This window comes from Urtica dioica, chromosome 11 (genome assembly GCF_054948205.1).
Source record: "Urtica dioica subsp. dioica isolate 48M chromosome 11, U.dioica_male_clone48M_v1_H2, whole genome shotgun sequence".
In the NCBI taxonomy this organism is placed as follows: Eukaryota; Viridiplantae; Streptophyta; class Magnoliopsida; order Rosales; family Urticaceae; genus Urtica; species Urtica dioica.
Window position 1 is genome coordinate 14,352,847 of NC_142766.1, and position 17,236 is coordinate 14,370,082.

General features: G+C 35.5%; 2 protein-coding genes across 4 annotated transcripts; both read left to right on the forward strand.

Moving 5' to 3' along the window:
* The first annotated feature begins 4,220 nt into the window (after positions 1-4,220).
* Positions 4,221-8,538, forward strand: LOC149381481 (5'-3' exonuclease family protein). Of its 3 annotated transcripts, none has more exons than XM_089601155.1 (17): positions 4,221-4,350; positions 4,447-4,563; positions 4,670-4,728; positions 4,833-4,892; positions 4,999-5,052; positions 5,169-5,217; positions 5,323-5,370; positions 5,543-5,608; positions 5,723-5,773; positions 5,942-6,061; positions 6,144-6,228; positions 6,365-6,446; positions 6,793-6,904; positions 7,021-7,077; positions 7,188-7,234; positions 7,323-7,377; positions 8,200-8,538. In XM_089601155.1, the coding sequence occupies exons 1-17, from the start codon at positions 4,339-4,341 to the stop codon at positions 8,275-8,277; spliced, it is 1,152 nt and encodes a 383-aa protein (XP_089457281.1). In that variant the 5' UTR covers positions 4,221-4,338; the 3' UTR covers positions 8,278-8,538. The 3 variants fall into 3 exon arrangements, with proteins under 3 accessions (XP_089457281.1, XP_089457282.1, XP_089457280.1); XM_089601156.1 differs by having other exon boundaries at positions 8,206-8,538; XM_089601154.1 differs by lacking the exon at positions 8,200-8,538 and adding an exon at positions 7,771-8,086.
* Positions 8,539-9,681: 1,143 nt separating this feature from the next.
* LOC149381482 (Pentatricopeptide repeat (PPR) superfamily protein) lies at positions 9,682-11,829 on the forward strand. Its single transcript, XM_089629942.1, has one exon. The coding sequence runs from the start codon at positions 9,953-9,955 to the stop codon at positions 11,684-11,686; it is 1,734 nt and encodes a 577-aa protein (XP_089486068.1). The 5' UTR covers positions 9,682-9,952; the 3' UTR covers positions 11,687-11,829.
* The last annotated feature ends 5,407 nt before the right edge of the window (positions 11,830-17,236 follow it).

The window sequence follows — 17,236 nt, forward strand, 5'->3', positions numbered from 1 at the left end:
TCTTATGCAAATTTATAAAAATGAAAGCTTTTACCTCCTAAACTTTTTTGAGCTCAGGCAAATCGTTATCACAAATAGAGAAGCCGTCACATTTCTCCTTATCTTATTTTAGTTTGTTCTCTCTCACTCACTCGTTTAAAATCAATCATCTCTTCTTATCTTAATAGATCACTATGCCAATTATCTCGCCTAGAAAGTGACTAATTATGATAGGTACTAATAAGCACTCATGTACTGTACATGAATCGAATTACACTAGAGCAACATATAATATCAGAAAATAACTACCACAAAAAAAGAATCATATTGTATCCATCTTTTTTTTCTTCCCTTTTGTGATAGATCAATGTGTGGTTCGATCTTCTACGCTCTAACCAAATAAAAAAGGAAATAGAAAAATCATCTACGGTATATTTTTAAGCATACGGCATCTCATACAACATCGCTACTGACATTAACAATGATAACTGGCACTGTCTAAAAAAAATCTTAATTAAAACAAAGAAAAAAAAAATCAAAACTCTCATTGCAATAGCTGTGTGATACGACCCTGCTTCAGGGGTATGGGTTATTCCTCTTCGAGTGAGGATAAGCTCCAATGAAAACATAGACATGTGATACTAATTTGTTCATTCATTTGATAGGAATCACTAATTTCCCCGTATATAACCATTTGCATAATTAACTTATCCTCTAAGAATATTCTACTCTTATGTAGGGGCGTATTATTAATTTCCCCTTATGAAGAGGGTAAGACTGACCCTCGTAGCCGGCCCTTGTCCTGAAGCAAGATGCGGCACTCATTGTCTAAGCGAGCGTTATTCTTTATTCGATGAGTGGCGAGATTACGAGCTACGCCAAGGCAAAACTAGTGCCCGACCCATTAGGGGCTTATTTGGGCCTGTTTTTGCCAAAGTGAGCTAGTCTAGTTGATATAAATTGAGAGATTTGCACCAAAGTCACTTCTTATAAATAAAATTGCATCTATGTCACCACAAAAAACGTGTTGCAAGTAAGTCACTCTTATTTATTATTAGACCAAAATACCATTAAAGTAGAACCAGAGTTAAATATTTACAAAACAAAAGTAGACTAGAAGAAGAAAGTAGAAGCACAGTTAAATATTTACAAAACAAAAGTAGACTAGAAGAAGAAAGTAGAACCACAGTTAAATATTTACAAAACAAAAGTAGACTAGAAGAAGAAATCGATAATCTGAAGCGCCTCGACTCCGTTGGACAACTTATCGGCACCATTCTCCACCGCGGCCGCCTTGGAAGACGCTGCCGCCTTGCCTCCTCTCTTCGCCGCCGTAAAACACACACCAACTTCTTCACCGGATCCGGAGAATCTCCGCGATCCCGAACTCCGGCGAAGGCGGCGATGGTGAGTTTATCGGCTTCGTCATGGTCGAAACCATATACTCCGTGGACTGGTTCTCCGTCGAGTCTGGACCGAATCTCCGCCGGCGAAGACGAACACCGGGAGAGATCGGAGCACGGTGGCTTCAAGGCCGCGGGAAGGCTGGTTCTGTGATTCCGGCGAGAGCTATGGCGAGGGTTACGGCGGCGGTGGCCTCGTCGGAGAAGCGATCGACGCGGTGGTCGGAGCTTGAGCTAGAGAGATTAGGGTTTGGGAGAGAATTTGATGAGAGATTAGGCTTTGGGTGTGGATATGGATTCTTGTTGGATATAAAATAGAAGGGTAATTAAGATATTATATAGGTGACAAATATGCAAAAAAAAAGACACGAATGCAATTTAGACTCATTTGTGATACAAATGAAATAATGTGCTGTTGTTGTGACTTCAACAACAAATTTCACATATAAATTTGGGTTTTCCGTGTACATTGGACGTCGATTTTAGGTGTTGTTTTTGTAAATATGCCGTTTTTTCGATGTAACCGTTGTTTTATTACCTATATATATAACTCTCAAAACTACTTAAAAGGAAACATATGTCATATGGTGTAAATATTCTAGTCCACCGCTGTCTACCACACCCCAATCTCGTTCAGTTGGTCTAGTCCATGATATTCTAGATTTTCATTTGATGGAAAAAGTTTTTTTTTAATGATTAAAAATAATATTTCAAAGGTATTTTGCTTATGTAAACGTGCATATAATTGTTTAATATTTGTATAAAAAATAAATATAAAAATATTTTTGTAGTGAAATTTATCTTTCTCTAACTAAATCCATTTTATAAGTTATTGATGTTGTGTATAAATATATCAAATAATTGGCTACATAGCTATCTTAAACACTAGCAATTAGGTTTTAGCCAACCTTTCGTTAATTTTCCGTAAATAGCCATCTTGCTTACGTGGCATCTTATTAATTGAATTAGTTTTACACATTTGCCCTTATTTATTACGCCCGCTAATTGAATTATGCAGTTTTTTTTTTAATTTTGAATCTAACCGATTTGGAAATTTTCAGCGTTGACTTTAGCTAATTAGTTTATATTTTTGTGGCAATTCATTATGGATAAAATCTGTAAATATATTATTCATTTATAGATATTATTTGTTTTCATAATTTTAGAACGTCCAAAATATTTCCAGAATTTTTTTCAGTTTATTTACACGAATATATTGTAAATCATCTTTGTATTTACAATGCATTACGATGAAACAATTGGTATTAACTGTAAATCAACGTCGTATTTACAATACTAGATAAGAAAGAACCAAAATCTCAGCAAATTCACAATCACTGAAACAAATCTCATACACTCAAAACCACCAGCAATTCCGATGAAGAAGAAGAAGAAGAAGAAGAAGAAGAGAGAAAAAAATGAAGGATCGAACACGTCGGAGAACACCATGGCCGACATCACGGCGTGGACAAATGAACATTTTCCTCTTTAAAACGAATCTTTTCTTCTTCTGTCATCTTCTTTCTTCTCGTTGCCTCCCCGGAGAAGAAAGAAGATGACAGAAGAAGAAAAGATTCGTGGTGCTCCTGTCGGCGAGGGAGCATCTCGGTGAATTTTGTGGTGCGTGTGTTTTGAATGGATTTTGTGGTGCGTGATGTTTAATTATGTTTGTTAATGATGGTCCCTTGATTTGTGTCTTGATTTGTGCTAGAAATTATGACCTAATATTTGATTTCCATTTTAATTAATGGGCTGAAAATAATGAGCGGGAATTTGACACTGAGGTCAGTTTGGTCTTTTTACCTTTTGTAAATTGGTGGGTGTGGCTAGATACTAAAAATCAACAAAAGGTTGGCTAAATTTAAATCCCCTATAACAAAATGGCTATACACCTATATAACCCTAAATATATATACAAGGACGAAATCAAGAATCTAGATCAGCAGAGGCTAATTTGCAAAAAAAATTCAGGGAAAGCTGATTTGTAAATTTTAAGAGTAAAAAAATATAAAAATAAAATAAAAAGTACAAAAAAAATTTAAGGGAACCTATAGCCCACCCTAAACTGATACTTGTTTCATGCCTATTTGCGTGTGTGTATATATATATATATATATATATATATATATATATATATATATATATATATATATAAAAGAAATTTAATGTAGGTGGAATATAATATTTCTAAAATTATAGGAGAAATTTTACGGATGTCGATTTTATGCTCATATCAAGATTACCGATTGTCAAATTAAACTTCCCCAAATTTAGTTTATAAATTTAATGTAAACAACTAAATAAATAAATAAATCTGATAGAAGTAAAATAAATTAAAAAATACTATACATCATATAAATAAACCAAATAAAGTAATACACAATAAATTTATTTTTATAGAAGGTTGGTATTTCATGGGATTAACTTTTGAAATTTATTTGTGAATTAAGTTTGAAAACTAACTTCTTCTTAAATATCATTGAAGAGAATTCATGAAAAATGATTGTTTACAAACTTAGCAATAAATTAATTTTATTATAAAAATAGTGTTTGTTCAAATATTTATTTTCTTAAACAAATACTGTTAGAAGTTAATAAAGTTAAATGAAGCTACCCGTCACAACTCACAAGTTTTGTAAGCATAAAAAAAGATGGTTTACAACTTGCAAAAAAGAAAAAGCTATTTTCGCCATAAAAATGAGTGCTTGAGTTAGCCAAGACAATTTCCACAATTTAATATGGCCAATCCAGAGGCCCAGAAATAGTAAAGATCAAGGCCCAAAAAGAAAGCCTGGGTAGTGTAGACATATGCCAAGGAGGGAATTTGGGAGTATAGGCGGGAAGAGAGAGAGAGAGAGAGAGAGAGAGAGAGAGAGAAGTCATCTTCATAAAACTCCTACGTTTTTCCGACGCAAATTCAAAGTCTCAGCAAACACATAAACTTTCTGGAACTGCGATGGGTATTAAGGTATTCATTTACATTTAATAATTTAATGTGTATGCGTTTGATCACAGTTGCTCTGTGTTTGTGATTCATGAAATTGCGGTTCGTGTAAAAATGTAGGGTTTAACTAAGCTTTTGGCCGACAACGCTCCCAGTGCGATGAAGGAGCAGAAATTCGAGAGCTACTTCGGAAGAAAGATTGCAATCGATGCCAGTATGAGCATTTACCAGTTTCTTGTAAGAACTTCCCTCGTCGTTGATACTGTCCTCTCAATTCGAAGCGTTTAATTTTGTTTGTATTTTTTAGGCTTAATTTGGTAGTTTTCTGTTTCGGTAATGGTAGATTGTTGTGGGAAGAAGTGGGACAGAGATGTTGACAAACGAGGCTGGTGAAGTTACTAGGTTAGCTTACATTTCTCTTTATACATTTTTTCTAATTATAAAAATAAAAAAAGAAACTTTTGGCTGAGTTATGGTGTTTCTTTTCGGTATTTTGTTAATTACAGTCATTTGCAAGGGATGTTTTCAAGGACGATTAGGCTACTTGAAGCAGGAATTAAGCCAGTGTAACGATTTGTTTTCCTTTTCATTTGATTATGAATCCGTTGGCTTCGTTTTGCTCTCGATGTATAATTTATATTGAACGGATCATTTTGGGAGGTTTTTTTTCAGATATGTTTTTGATGGGGCACCGCCAGAGTTGAAGAAGCAAGAGCTGGCAAAACGGTACTATTTTCAAATCACGTACAACCAGACGTGTTTATTCATGCCTTTCTGCCAGAAAAAAAAAAGAATAAAATTTCTAATTATGCTGTCAATTGATATTCTTTATCGTGATTTAGGTATTCAAAGAGAGCAGACGCAACTGCTGATTTGGCCACGGCTGTGGAGGTAAATCTGGCACTGTTTTTTCTTTCTGATGTTTGAAATAGTATGTACGTCGTCTAATAATATATATATATATATATATTTTTTTTTTCTCTCTTTTCTCTGCAGACTGGTAATAAGGAAGACATCGAGAAATTCAGTAAGAGGACAGTAAAGGTGGGCGGTTGTTTGGCCTGCATTGCTTCATAATCAATGGCTTTCTTGTTATTAGAATTTGTTTGTCCTTCGCATCACATGTGACAAGTACAAATGTGAAATAATTAGCAGAAACAGTCAGTTAAAAAAAATGTGCATACTTTTGTTGAAGTATTCGCAATTAATTTTTCAGGTGACGAGGCAGCACAACGATGACTGTAAAAGACTTCTGAAACTCATGGGTGTTCCTGTAATTGAGGTGACAAGAATGTTTTATAAATTTTAATATATAAATTACTGATTTCTTATATGACCTTTAGTTTATATGTGGATTTGGAATTTCTCACGAGATGTGGTGGTTTTTCTTTCACAGGCTCCCTCAGAAGCTGAAGCACAATGCGCTGCACTGAGCAAAGCAGGGAAGGCATGAATCTCTTTGCTTTGGTGTAGTTTAAATTAAACCTTTTTGTCACACAGAGTTACTTTCGTGAAATTAAGAGAAGGAAGAAAATATGTTTTATGTTCTTTGTCATTAGCTTTATTGTGGCACACCAATCTGAGTATACTATTATACACCTTTTGGCCATATTAGGTTTATGCGGTGGCTTCAGAAGATATGGATTCATTAACATTTGGAGCTCCTAAATTTCTTCGTCATTTGATGGATCCTAGCTCAAGAAAGATCCCCGTTATGGAGTTTGATGTTGCAAAGGTGCTTTACGTCTTTTATGCCTTCATTTTCTCTATGTTTTTTGGTGCACAATCGAATCCTTGAAATATGATTTTTTTTCTAGGTCTTGGAGGAGCTAAACCTCAGCATGGACCAGTTTATTGACTTGTGCATTCTATCTGGTTGTGATTATTGTGACAGCATTCGAGGTACCAAGACTTAAATTCCTTGTTGAATGTGTGTATTTTCCATTTGTGTTTCAAAGTATTACTTCAGTCCCAGAGTTTGATTGAATTTAAGAGGGCACTCAGGATACGTTGCACATAATTGTATCTTTATTCACAGGAATCGGTGGACAGACTGCATTAAAGCTTATCCGCCAACATGGCTCAATAGAGAGTATATTGGAGAATATAAACCGAGAGAGGTTCTTCGCTTGCTTATCTCATTTATTTGTTATCATTCATTAGTTTGGCACACTTACTCAGTGTTTTCAACATGGAACATGCTTTATATCTGAAAATTGAAAACTAAGATAGCCATAGGCTATGGGCTGGTAGCCAATTTGAGATCCACAATCTCATTTTACATGGATATTTTAAATCCTGTTTCTTCTCAAGTGAACTGATTTCTATGTTAAGATTGGTAGTGCTCTTATTCTTCTATAGGAGGTTAATAGAAGTTGGAGAATGGACTGGCTACTTTGGAACTGATATCGTCTTGTTACAGGTATATTCACATTGTCTTGATTCAGCAAGTATTTACCTTTTCAGGTATCAAGTACCAGAGAGTTGGCCGTACGAAGAGGCTAGAAAGCTTTTTAAAGAACCTTTAGTCCGTACAGACCAGGAAGCTGAGATTAAGTGGACTTCTCCAGATGAAGAGGTAATGTGGCAATTGATAATTTTTTTTTATATGTGGTCCGATGGTTTCAAATCACGGGCTGACGTATATTTGACCTTCTATATGGTTTGACTAATAAATTCCATGTCATATTGCAGGGGTTGATCACGTTTTTGGTCCATGAAAATGGATTCAACAATGACAGAGTTACCAAGGTGAGCATGTTTATTTTTGGATGCAGTTGGTTCTATGCTAGCTGTTGCTGTTCTTGTTGTTATTGACATACTAAACACTTTATTGGAATTCTATATCATTTTACTTTTAGGCAATCGAAAAAATCAAAGCAGCAAAGAACAAGTCATCCCAGGGCAGGTTGGTTACGCTCGTATCACAAATGTGAATATTTCACAATGCAACTCCTGGTATTCCGGGTTTTAAAGCTTTATATTTTCTTTTGCAGATTAGAATCATTTTTCAAACCAGTTGCTAGCTCTACAGTTCCGATCAAGCGAAAGGTAAAATTCAACCATGAATCCTTTCATACCATCTATTCTATATTTTCTGATTTAGATCCAATATTTGGTATGTGGATTATTTGCACCACATGAAATGGGTACTTTTATAAGGGCTTCAAAGTCGGCCATTTTATATGTATTTTTTTTTTCTTCTTCCTCTTTTCTTGTATTTAGTAATAGTTTCGGTGGGTCTGTTTTCGTTGGTGTGTGGCTTTCAAAATTAGTTCCCTATGCTCTAAGGTAGTTTAATCTTCCGTACAAGCTGTTTTTCTGGCGCATTTCTCTTCCTCGTCAAAACTGATTCATGGGTATAACAATCTGAGATGAGAGCAAGTTAAGAGATCCCCTGGGCCGAAATCATGTAGACCTGATTTGTTATAACATAATTGACAGGGAACCAAATGTGTTCTTAGATTGCCTACACAGCCATTGAAGCATAAGATGTTTTCTCTGCAAGCTTTTGATTCTTCGAGGATCAACATCACTCTCAGTTTGACTCTTCACCCAAAACCAGACCCAATCTCACGGCCCAGGGGTGTCTGCTCGGCCTGCTTTTGAACCTCTTTCCCAACCATCACAATACCATTACAATTAAAGTCTACATTTTTATTTATTTGATTTTAAATAGTTGGAATGTGGGAACTATCTCGTATTTGAACTTTGTTACAACCCTACCCTGTGAGCTTGAGCCGCTAAATGAGAAATCATCCCCGACTCATTATTCTTCCTTTTTTGTGATCAAAATTCGTTTTCCATCTTCCGTTGGGAATAGCTATCTTGTGTTGCTTCGGATTATCAATGTGTTGTTCGTTCTTGTCTTAATGGCAGGAAACTGCAGAGAAAGCTAAAGAAGCGAGTAATAAAAAGTCCAAAGCCAGTGGCGGTAAAAAGAAGAAATAATTTGCTTTTATGGCAATACATTTTTATTTATTCCACCAAGGTTTAGGGAACTATGAGTACCCTGATCAGGTTAGTATGTATAATGTATTTCTCTCTTCCGAAGCTATTTATCATCAGCACGGTGTCACTAGATAGAGTACGTTACTAATGAAAGTTTGTTTTTGTGGTGGTATGATTCGGTTCTTTTCTTAACATTGGACTTTGTTAGTTTTTTTCTTTGACTCGGCAAACTTACTATGAAAACGTTTTTGTTTTTGTTTATTTTTTATTTATTGTTATACATATACATATATGTGTATATATATATATATTCCCTATTAAATTTTTAAAGATAAAATATTTTATAAGTATGATACATAAGTAAATGTATATAGACTGAAATTTTATATATAATTAAATATTGATAATTGTTTCACTTTTAGATGTATATTCTTTGAATAGTCTTGAATAAAAAAAAAAAAAGCCGGTCTCACACCAATCAAGATTAAAATAAAAAAAATGTATTAAGTTTTTTTTATAAAAAAAAATGTATTAATTTTTTTTTATTTTCAATTCACACAACCCCGTTAGTAGGAATTTTGATGAGAGAAATGATTATAAACTTAATTTTCAAAATTTTGTATGATATATATATATATATATATATATATATATATATATATATATATATATATATATATATATATATTGAAGAACGTTCATGTAACATAAACTAAACTACACGACTTTTCATGGAAATTCGTTGAAAAATGAGGCCAAAAGTTTTAAAGCATGTCTTTCGAAGGTCGGAAGTGTTGAAAATTGATTATTCCATGGAGAATCATGGAAATTCTTACATTCAAGTAAAATAAGAATTTTTGTAGTTTGCAGTTTGCTTGCAATTGATATTTATATTTTGATTACTTTCTTTTGTTTTGTAATTCTCTATAGTATAAAAAAGTACATTTTACACCAATTTTTTCCATTGATTAGAATGTTATCAAACAACTCTAAGTTTATATGAATTACTTTGTTCTGAATTAAAATATATAGATTAAAAGTATAAATTTAAAATGATCATGGGGTCATTTTGAAATTAAAATAACTATTTTTAATTTAATTATTTTAATTCCGACATGGAATTACATTAGATTTACCTCTTATTTATGGAAGGGGCAATGCAACTAAATAGACTTGGGATTTTAATTTAGTGATATCAAATTAAATAAAAGAGGTTACAATATCTTAATTTGTGGAAATCGTATGTGGTAATGTTTTTACTAAAATTAATCGCAAAAATAATGTATTGGAAAAATAATTTGTTTAAGCATTAAATATATATTTTGTTTATGTTTACACATTGTTTTAAAAAGTTTGTTTATAATAGGACTTCGATTACAGTTTATAATTTTATTTATAAGAAAAATAATTGAATATAATTTGAAGAAAATTTTATTAAAATATAAGATGACCACAATTTTTTTTTTTTTCAAAATCACACTTTTAAAACACTATTCTTCTCGTAGTTGACTAGTTGTAGTGGTTCCTATTTTGATCTAACACCAAATGACCTTGAAGAAAAAAAAATCCAACTTAATAAAAAAAAAAAAAATCCAATTCTTAGACCGAATCCGGAACCCGTTTTGGCACAATTAGTGCAACAAAACTCTGAAAACCCGTTGATGCTCACGTCAGAATGTCCTTTGCGGCCGACGCCAAAGCCAAAGCCGTTCTAAGATTCCTTCAAGGCTGCGACTCCCACCGAAAGCTCCGCCAAATCCACGCCGTCGTCCTCACCGCCGGCCTCCTCCGCCACTTCCCCGGCGTCCCCTCCGCCCTGCTCCGCTTCTCCGCCGTCTCTTCCGCCGGCCGCCTCTCCTACGCCCTTCTCCTCTTCCACCACCACCTCCCCCACCCCTCCTCCGACGACTTCAACTCCCTCATCCGCGGCTTCTCCCAGAGCCCCTCTCCCCAAAATGCCCTCTTTTACTTCAACCACATGCTCAACGCTTCCTCCGAGGCCTCTCGCCCCGACACGTACACCTTCTCCTTCGTCCTCAGAGCCTCCGTCAGAGCCAGGTCGCCGGAGAAGTGCCGGGAGGTCCACGGCTCTCTGGTCAGACTCGGGTTCGAGAGGGACGTTGTCGTCGGGACGAATCTCCTACGGTCCTACGCTGGGCATGGAATGGTTTCGGTTGCAGCCCAAGTGTTCGACGAAATGCCCGTGAGAGACCTCGTCTCGTGGAACGCGATTCTCTCGTGCTACTCCCAGGCGAGCCTCCACGGGGAGGCTTTGGAGGCTTATCGCCAGATGAGGCTCGCCGGAGTGACCCCCGACGCGTTCACGCTCGTCGCGGTTCTCTCGAGCTCGGCCCACGTGGGCGCTCTCGCCGTCGGGCTCGAGGCCCACCGAACGGCCCGCGAAAAGGGGCTCCTGAGAAGCGTCTTCGTCGGGAACGCCTTAATCGACATGTACGCGAAATGCGGGAGCTTGGAATCCGCTCTCGCCGTGTTCGATTCGATGCGGAGACGCGACGTGCTGACGTGGAACTCGATGATCGTCGGGTACGGAGTCCACGGCCGAGGAGAAGAAGCCATCGAGTTCTTCGAGAAGATGGTCTCGTCGGGGCTGAGCCCGAACCCGATCACGTTCCTCGGCCTCTTATCCGGGTGCAGCCACCAAGGCCTGCTCGAAAAGGGCCTCGAGTTCTTCGACCTCATGACCTCCAAGTACAACATAAAGCCCGGGATCAAACACTACGGTTGCCTCGTGGACTTGTACGGGCGGGCCGGGAAGCTGAAAAAGGCTCTGAGCGTGTCCGAGGCTCGCGGGTCGGACCCGGTCCTGTGGCGGACCCTGCTCGGGTCGTGCAAGATCCACGGGAACGCCGAGACCGGCGAGACCGCGATGAGGAACCTCGTCCGCCTCGGGGCCGCGAACGCCGGGGACCACGTGCTTCTCGCGGCGATCTACAGGGCCGGGAACGACTCGGACGGGGTGGCGAGGATGAGGAAGATGATCAAGAGCCGCGGGATCAAGACGAGCCCCGGGTACAGCTGGATCGAGGTCGGGGGCCGCGTGCACAGGTTCGGCGTGGACGACAAGTCTCACGCGGAGTCGGACGAGATTCACGAGAAGCTTAGGGAAATAGTGAGGGAGCTGAGTCAAGTGGGTTTCAGGGAAGAGGAGTGTTTCATGAACATGGAGGCTTGTTCGCACCACAGCGAGAAGCTCGCCATCGCGTACGGGCTGTTGAGGACCCAGGAAGGGACGGGTCTCAGGGTCGTTAAGAACTTGAGGGTTTGCGTGGAGTGTCATTCTTTCACTAAGCTTGTTTCCAAGAAGTTTGGGAGGGAGATAGTTGTTAGGGATCGAGTGAGGTTTCATCATTTCAAGAACGGGTTTTGCTCTTGTAATGACTTTTGGTAAAGAAGTGGAAAGAGATACAATAAATTGATTTTTTAAATTTTTTTATTTATTTATTTTATGGTATCAAGCTGTGAAGTGTGATCTAAGGCATAGAATTTAGGTCATATGCGAATCCATAGTAAATTTAAATGGGTCTCGTTCGGTAGAGAAAAGAGCATCTTTTGAACCTCATTTACTGGCATCTGTCTCAAAAATTTTGTGCACAAAAGTGGGATGGAAGTGGAACAAAAACGCCATAAAATTCGGACCTGGACCGCCTATATTGGTTCTCAACTCATACTTATCCGATTAAAGTTTACAGACTCAAAATCATCTCCCAAATAATTATCAATTCAAAAAGTGGCAACGATGAAATTTTGATTACACGCTGTAAAACTTCGGGATGATTGCGAAAGTCCATAAGATTAGCGTCTTTGCACAAAACACGAGAATTGTGCAGCTTTCTCAAAAAAATTATTATTTATTATTATTATTTAGCGTCTGCGTACAATTTGATGTACATGTATTAAAAGACTCTTTGGTTATATATCAAGCTCCATGTCACGTAGGATATTTTAAGACGATTAACGATTCAGGTAGATAAAAGGCTTAAAATACTCTTTGTTAAAAAACTCCGAAACAATTGAAAATATAAAAACAAAAACTTTGAAATCATTAGAAAAATGAAAAAAAAAAAAAAAAACTTTCGAAGTCAATGTTAAAAAAAAGGCAAAAATTTTGAAAATAAATTATTATGACATTAGTGATTTCGTTTTTTTTTTTTTTTGCCGTCATCTTTTTAACTATTTCTAAAGTCTTGTCTTCATCTTTTTTAATTGTTTCGAAGGTTTTGTCTTCATTATTATGGTGATTTCGAATTTTTTTTATTATATATATCTTTCTAATTGTTTCGAAGTTTTTTAACAAGGATATTTCAAACGTTTTACCTATTAGCATAATATATATGTCATTCTATTTATTTAGGGTTATTTTAAGAGATTTGTAAGTAACTAGGCCATTTTAAACATGTGATTTTGGATCTAGCCTATGTTTGACAGTTTTTAGGGATATAGCCAAATGACTTATGTGGCAATAATTAAGGTATGATTTGCCCTTATTTATTAACAAATTCGTCACTTTCTCTCTCCTATTTTTTTCAAATAATTTTTTTTGCATCAAAACTTCAAAAATTGTATCTTTCTCATACGAACTCGAAATTGAGTGATTTCAGATCCTACAAATTCGTGGCGTCGAGATCTTCAAAAATAGACCTATTGTGTTTGATGAAAAATTATGTTTAATGCATCATAGTTACGTTTCCATTTATTTTTTTGATAATTTAAAAAATTTCCATATTTAAGGTAGTAACATGATTTTTCTACATCTATGGTATTAAACATGATTTTTCATCAGACACAATTGATCTATTTTTGAAGATCTCGGCGTCACGAATCCGTAGGATTTGGAATCACGCAATTTCGAGTTCATATGAGATAGATATGGTTTTTTGAAGTTTTTATGTAAAAAAAAGTGTAGGAAAAAAGTAGGAGAGAGAAAGTGACGAATTTGTTAATAAATAAGGGTAAATCAGATCTTAATTATTGCCACATAAGTCTGTTGGCTATTTCCCTAAAAGTTGTGAAACATAGGCTAAAAACAAATTTCGTAGTTTCATTTTGGCTATATCGCTACAGTGCCCTTATTTTAATCTTTTTATTTAGTTGTATTAGGATTATATACCAAGACTATTGTATTATTCATTCTTACATTATTATCCGTATCTCTCATTTTCTGTCTGAATCTCGCATGGATCTTGGTTCTCAAATGTGAAGTAATATTAAATTTGGTTTCTCAAGTTTTCCTATATATACATATTACAATTTTATATATTATTTTTTTAATCTTCCAAAGGCTATTCAGAGTCCCAGTAAGAGAAAGTTAGATGAATACTGTTTTATAACATTTAAAAATAGTGTTTTAAAATTATAAATTAATATTTGTGATTATTTTCTTAAAAAATGAATCTGTGTTACTGTGTTAAATAAAGCCCACGGCAATAAAAAAAAAAATTATTTTTAACATCCAAAACAATAATTGTTTACGACTAGAAAAACGTCATTTTCGCACTAAAATTTTTAAACATGTTATTTTTGCGATAAATTACAAAAAAAAAAGGTGCTAGCAATGTCCACTAAATAAATCCTAACTCTACTTATAATGATACTTGAAGCCTCATTTGTTCCAGAAAAATAAAATAAAATATTATTCTTACCTAATAGAATTGGACCTGGCTCTACTTCCAGACCCTGCTCCCTTATAGTTCTTTAGGGGAAATTACAAAATAACTGTTTTAAGTGTAATATATCAAAAATAGCAACTATTTTAAATCTATCAAAAATAGTTTATTTTAAATGGACAATTAGGCCAATAGCCCAATAAACCACCATGCGTTTAAGAAGTAGCGCAAGTTATAATTTATTAAAAAAATAGCCGATCGGACCCACATTAGATTAATTAACTAAACTGTAAATTAAATTTAGTTTTTGGTTAATTAATTTACTACAGACTTGTTGGACTATTTTTTTTAATAAATAAAACTTGGTTAGAATCTTAAAAGAAGCTAAGGAAATTACTAGTTGCAACAAATTTTTGTTTTTTCAATGTTAAACAAATATTTTTATTTTTAATTATAATATAAACAGTAAATAAATTTAAGTAGAGCCCAAAATAGTACACTAATATTTAAAAAGATGATAAAAATAAAGAAAAATTATCTATTAACACTCTAAAAAAATATTGTTATAGTAAAAAATTTAAATAGACTATTTTTGCAACAAATTACAAAAACAACTATCAGAAGCAATTTACACTAGTTATTTTAGTGAGCAATGTACCTTATTTCGTATACCTTTTAGAATTATAAAGCAATTAGGTCTATAGCTCAATAGTCCACCGCTCTTTTAACGAATATCTAAAATTTCATTTTACTAATAAAATAATCCAATAGACATACAGTAAATTAATTAACGAATGAGTAAGTTAATTAATTTATTGCGGGCTTGGTGAACTATCATCTTAATAAAATAAAATTTGACGAGAATTTTAAAATAAATTAAGAGACTGATTAGTTGAACAAATTCTTTCAGAAAAAATACCTCCAATCGAAGTCTTGGAATTGACATCTAGTGTTCGAACTTAATCCCCAAAATATATCATTGCTTTTTGATTATTTAAATACCAATTTTTTGGGACCAGATTGCCACTCTAGAGGATGTCCCTTTCTGTAAGGCTTTCCTGATCGGGTGCTCTGTTCGCACCACGACCTGGTGCGCCTGGAAGTACGGGCGAAGCTTCCTGGCGGCGGTGGCCAGGGCGAGGGTGAGCTTTTCTATCTCGGGGTACCTGGTCTCGGCGTCCAAGAGTGCCTTGCTGACATAGTAGATGGGTTGCTGGACTCTATTTTCTTCTCGAACTAGGACGGCGCTGACCGCCCTGGTTGACACAGATAGGTAGAGGTAGAGTGTCTCGCCGTTTTTCGGCTTTCCCAGGAGTGGTGGGGAGCCGAAGTAGGCCTTGAGCTCTTGGAATGCTGCTTCGCACTTTTCGTCCCACGCAAAGTTTTTCCACCCTTTAAAGCCTGGAAGAAATGTTGGCACCGGTCAGTTGCCTTGGACACGAAGCGACTCAGGGCGGCGACGCGCCCGGTCAGGCTCTGAACTTCCTTGATTCTCCGTGGGCTTTTCATGTTTATAATTTTTTTTTACTCTTTTGTTCAACTGTTTACCGTAACAATTAAAAATAATAAATCATTTTAAAAGGTTTGAATATATTCAAGTTCGAAAAACTAGCAGTTTTATATGAGGTATTTGTGTAGATGTCTCAAATTTTTAAACTCATATCCTAAGCATCATAATCACCTTAATTCCAAAAAAGGATTATACATGGTGTTGATGTCGGAATCCGAGCTTTCAACAATCACAAAGAAAATTACGATAAAATATTTATTCAATTTTTTTTTATTAAGTGGATCTCAAAAGACTTCGTAATTGAAATGAATTGTTCAACGTAAAGAATGAACATAAATCTAAACATGAAAGAAATGCTTTATTGACTTCAAGAATTTGATTACAGAGCGAGGTCGACAGATTCGAGGTTACAAGAGTTATCAGTAAAAATGGGGAACTAATAATCTAGATGCATAAAAGTAAAGTGCAAATTCTCTTGTAAGAAGGAAATTTATAGTATGTCGAGGTGCGGAATCATCAAAGACACGTATTTGACAACTTCGCTCCCTATCTGACACGTCCCCTGGTTATTTAAATGAGCGCTGGTTGAAGTCGTCTTTGATCCGATATCAATGGCGAGGTTCGTGTGTTGACTGCGACTTCGTCCTGAGTTGGTTAAAATTGGAAGGAGCTCATCGAGGTGACGAAGCCTTGCTTGGACCGAATCCATATAATGTTTTTGGGCCGAATCATTCTCACTATAATTTACTTGATCAACGAGTTCAAGGACATCATGTTTAAAAGTCAAGTGTATGACAACCAAGGCTAGAAATGACATCATATTTAAAATGTGCTCGTAATTCAATATGTCACATAAATACCCAAATGAAAGGGTCATGGGATTAGGTTATTTCCGCTTTTTTTAGTCTATTCTCAGGGGCGTGGTTGTTTTTGAGGAGTTTTCTTATGTTGGGTCCCTAGATTTTGTAACATTGTGGCTAATCATATCATAGCCGTTTGGCTTTCCCAAAAGAATTTCATCACAAGTTTAGTCTCGAAAACATTCATTTTCAAATTTTTTTTATTCTCCCTATATTGCTAGGATTTAATAGATGAGTTGATATGATCTAAAATATAAAAGAAAAAAGAGTTCTTTTGGATTCGTGATACACAATACTATATGTGGGAAATACGACAGAACAATAAATATTTCTTTCTAGATCAGAATTTCGGTACAAACCATAACGGAATCTTCCATTCCAAAAGTGAGAAATTTCGACCAAACGGTATTAGAATTTTCTGCTTCGATACTATTAAAAACATGGATTAGGAATGTTTTTTTTTTAATTATACCGTTATGATAGGACTAAATTTTATTCCACCACTCTTTTAAGAACCAAAAAAACTCCATTCCGGTTGAAATTGGAACTTAACTCTGAATCTGGTCTTTCTAACATAATGGGAGAGAGATTGATTATTTTTCTGTTTTGTTTGTCCACATCTAAACGAGACTCGCTTAAGTTATAACTTATTTTGTTGTTGTTCAATGATTTTTTTACATTGGTAATTATGTGATGACAGAAGGTAATATTAAAGGTTCATTAGAAAAATAGTCAATTTAAACTTTTGATAGCCAACGTTTATGATTATTTTTAGTAAATAGTCACTTCCATATATTAGGCCACGTCATTATTTATGATTATTTGTCAAACGTTGACTTTTTAGAAATGTCAAACGTTTAAATCGGCTGGTTTCTTAATTTTCTTTTAATAATAATGTTAATAAGAATAACTCACACGCTGTTGTCGCTTTTGACGATTCTTTCTCAATAACTAGTGCTCCGACG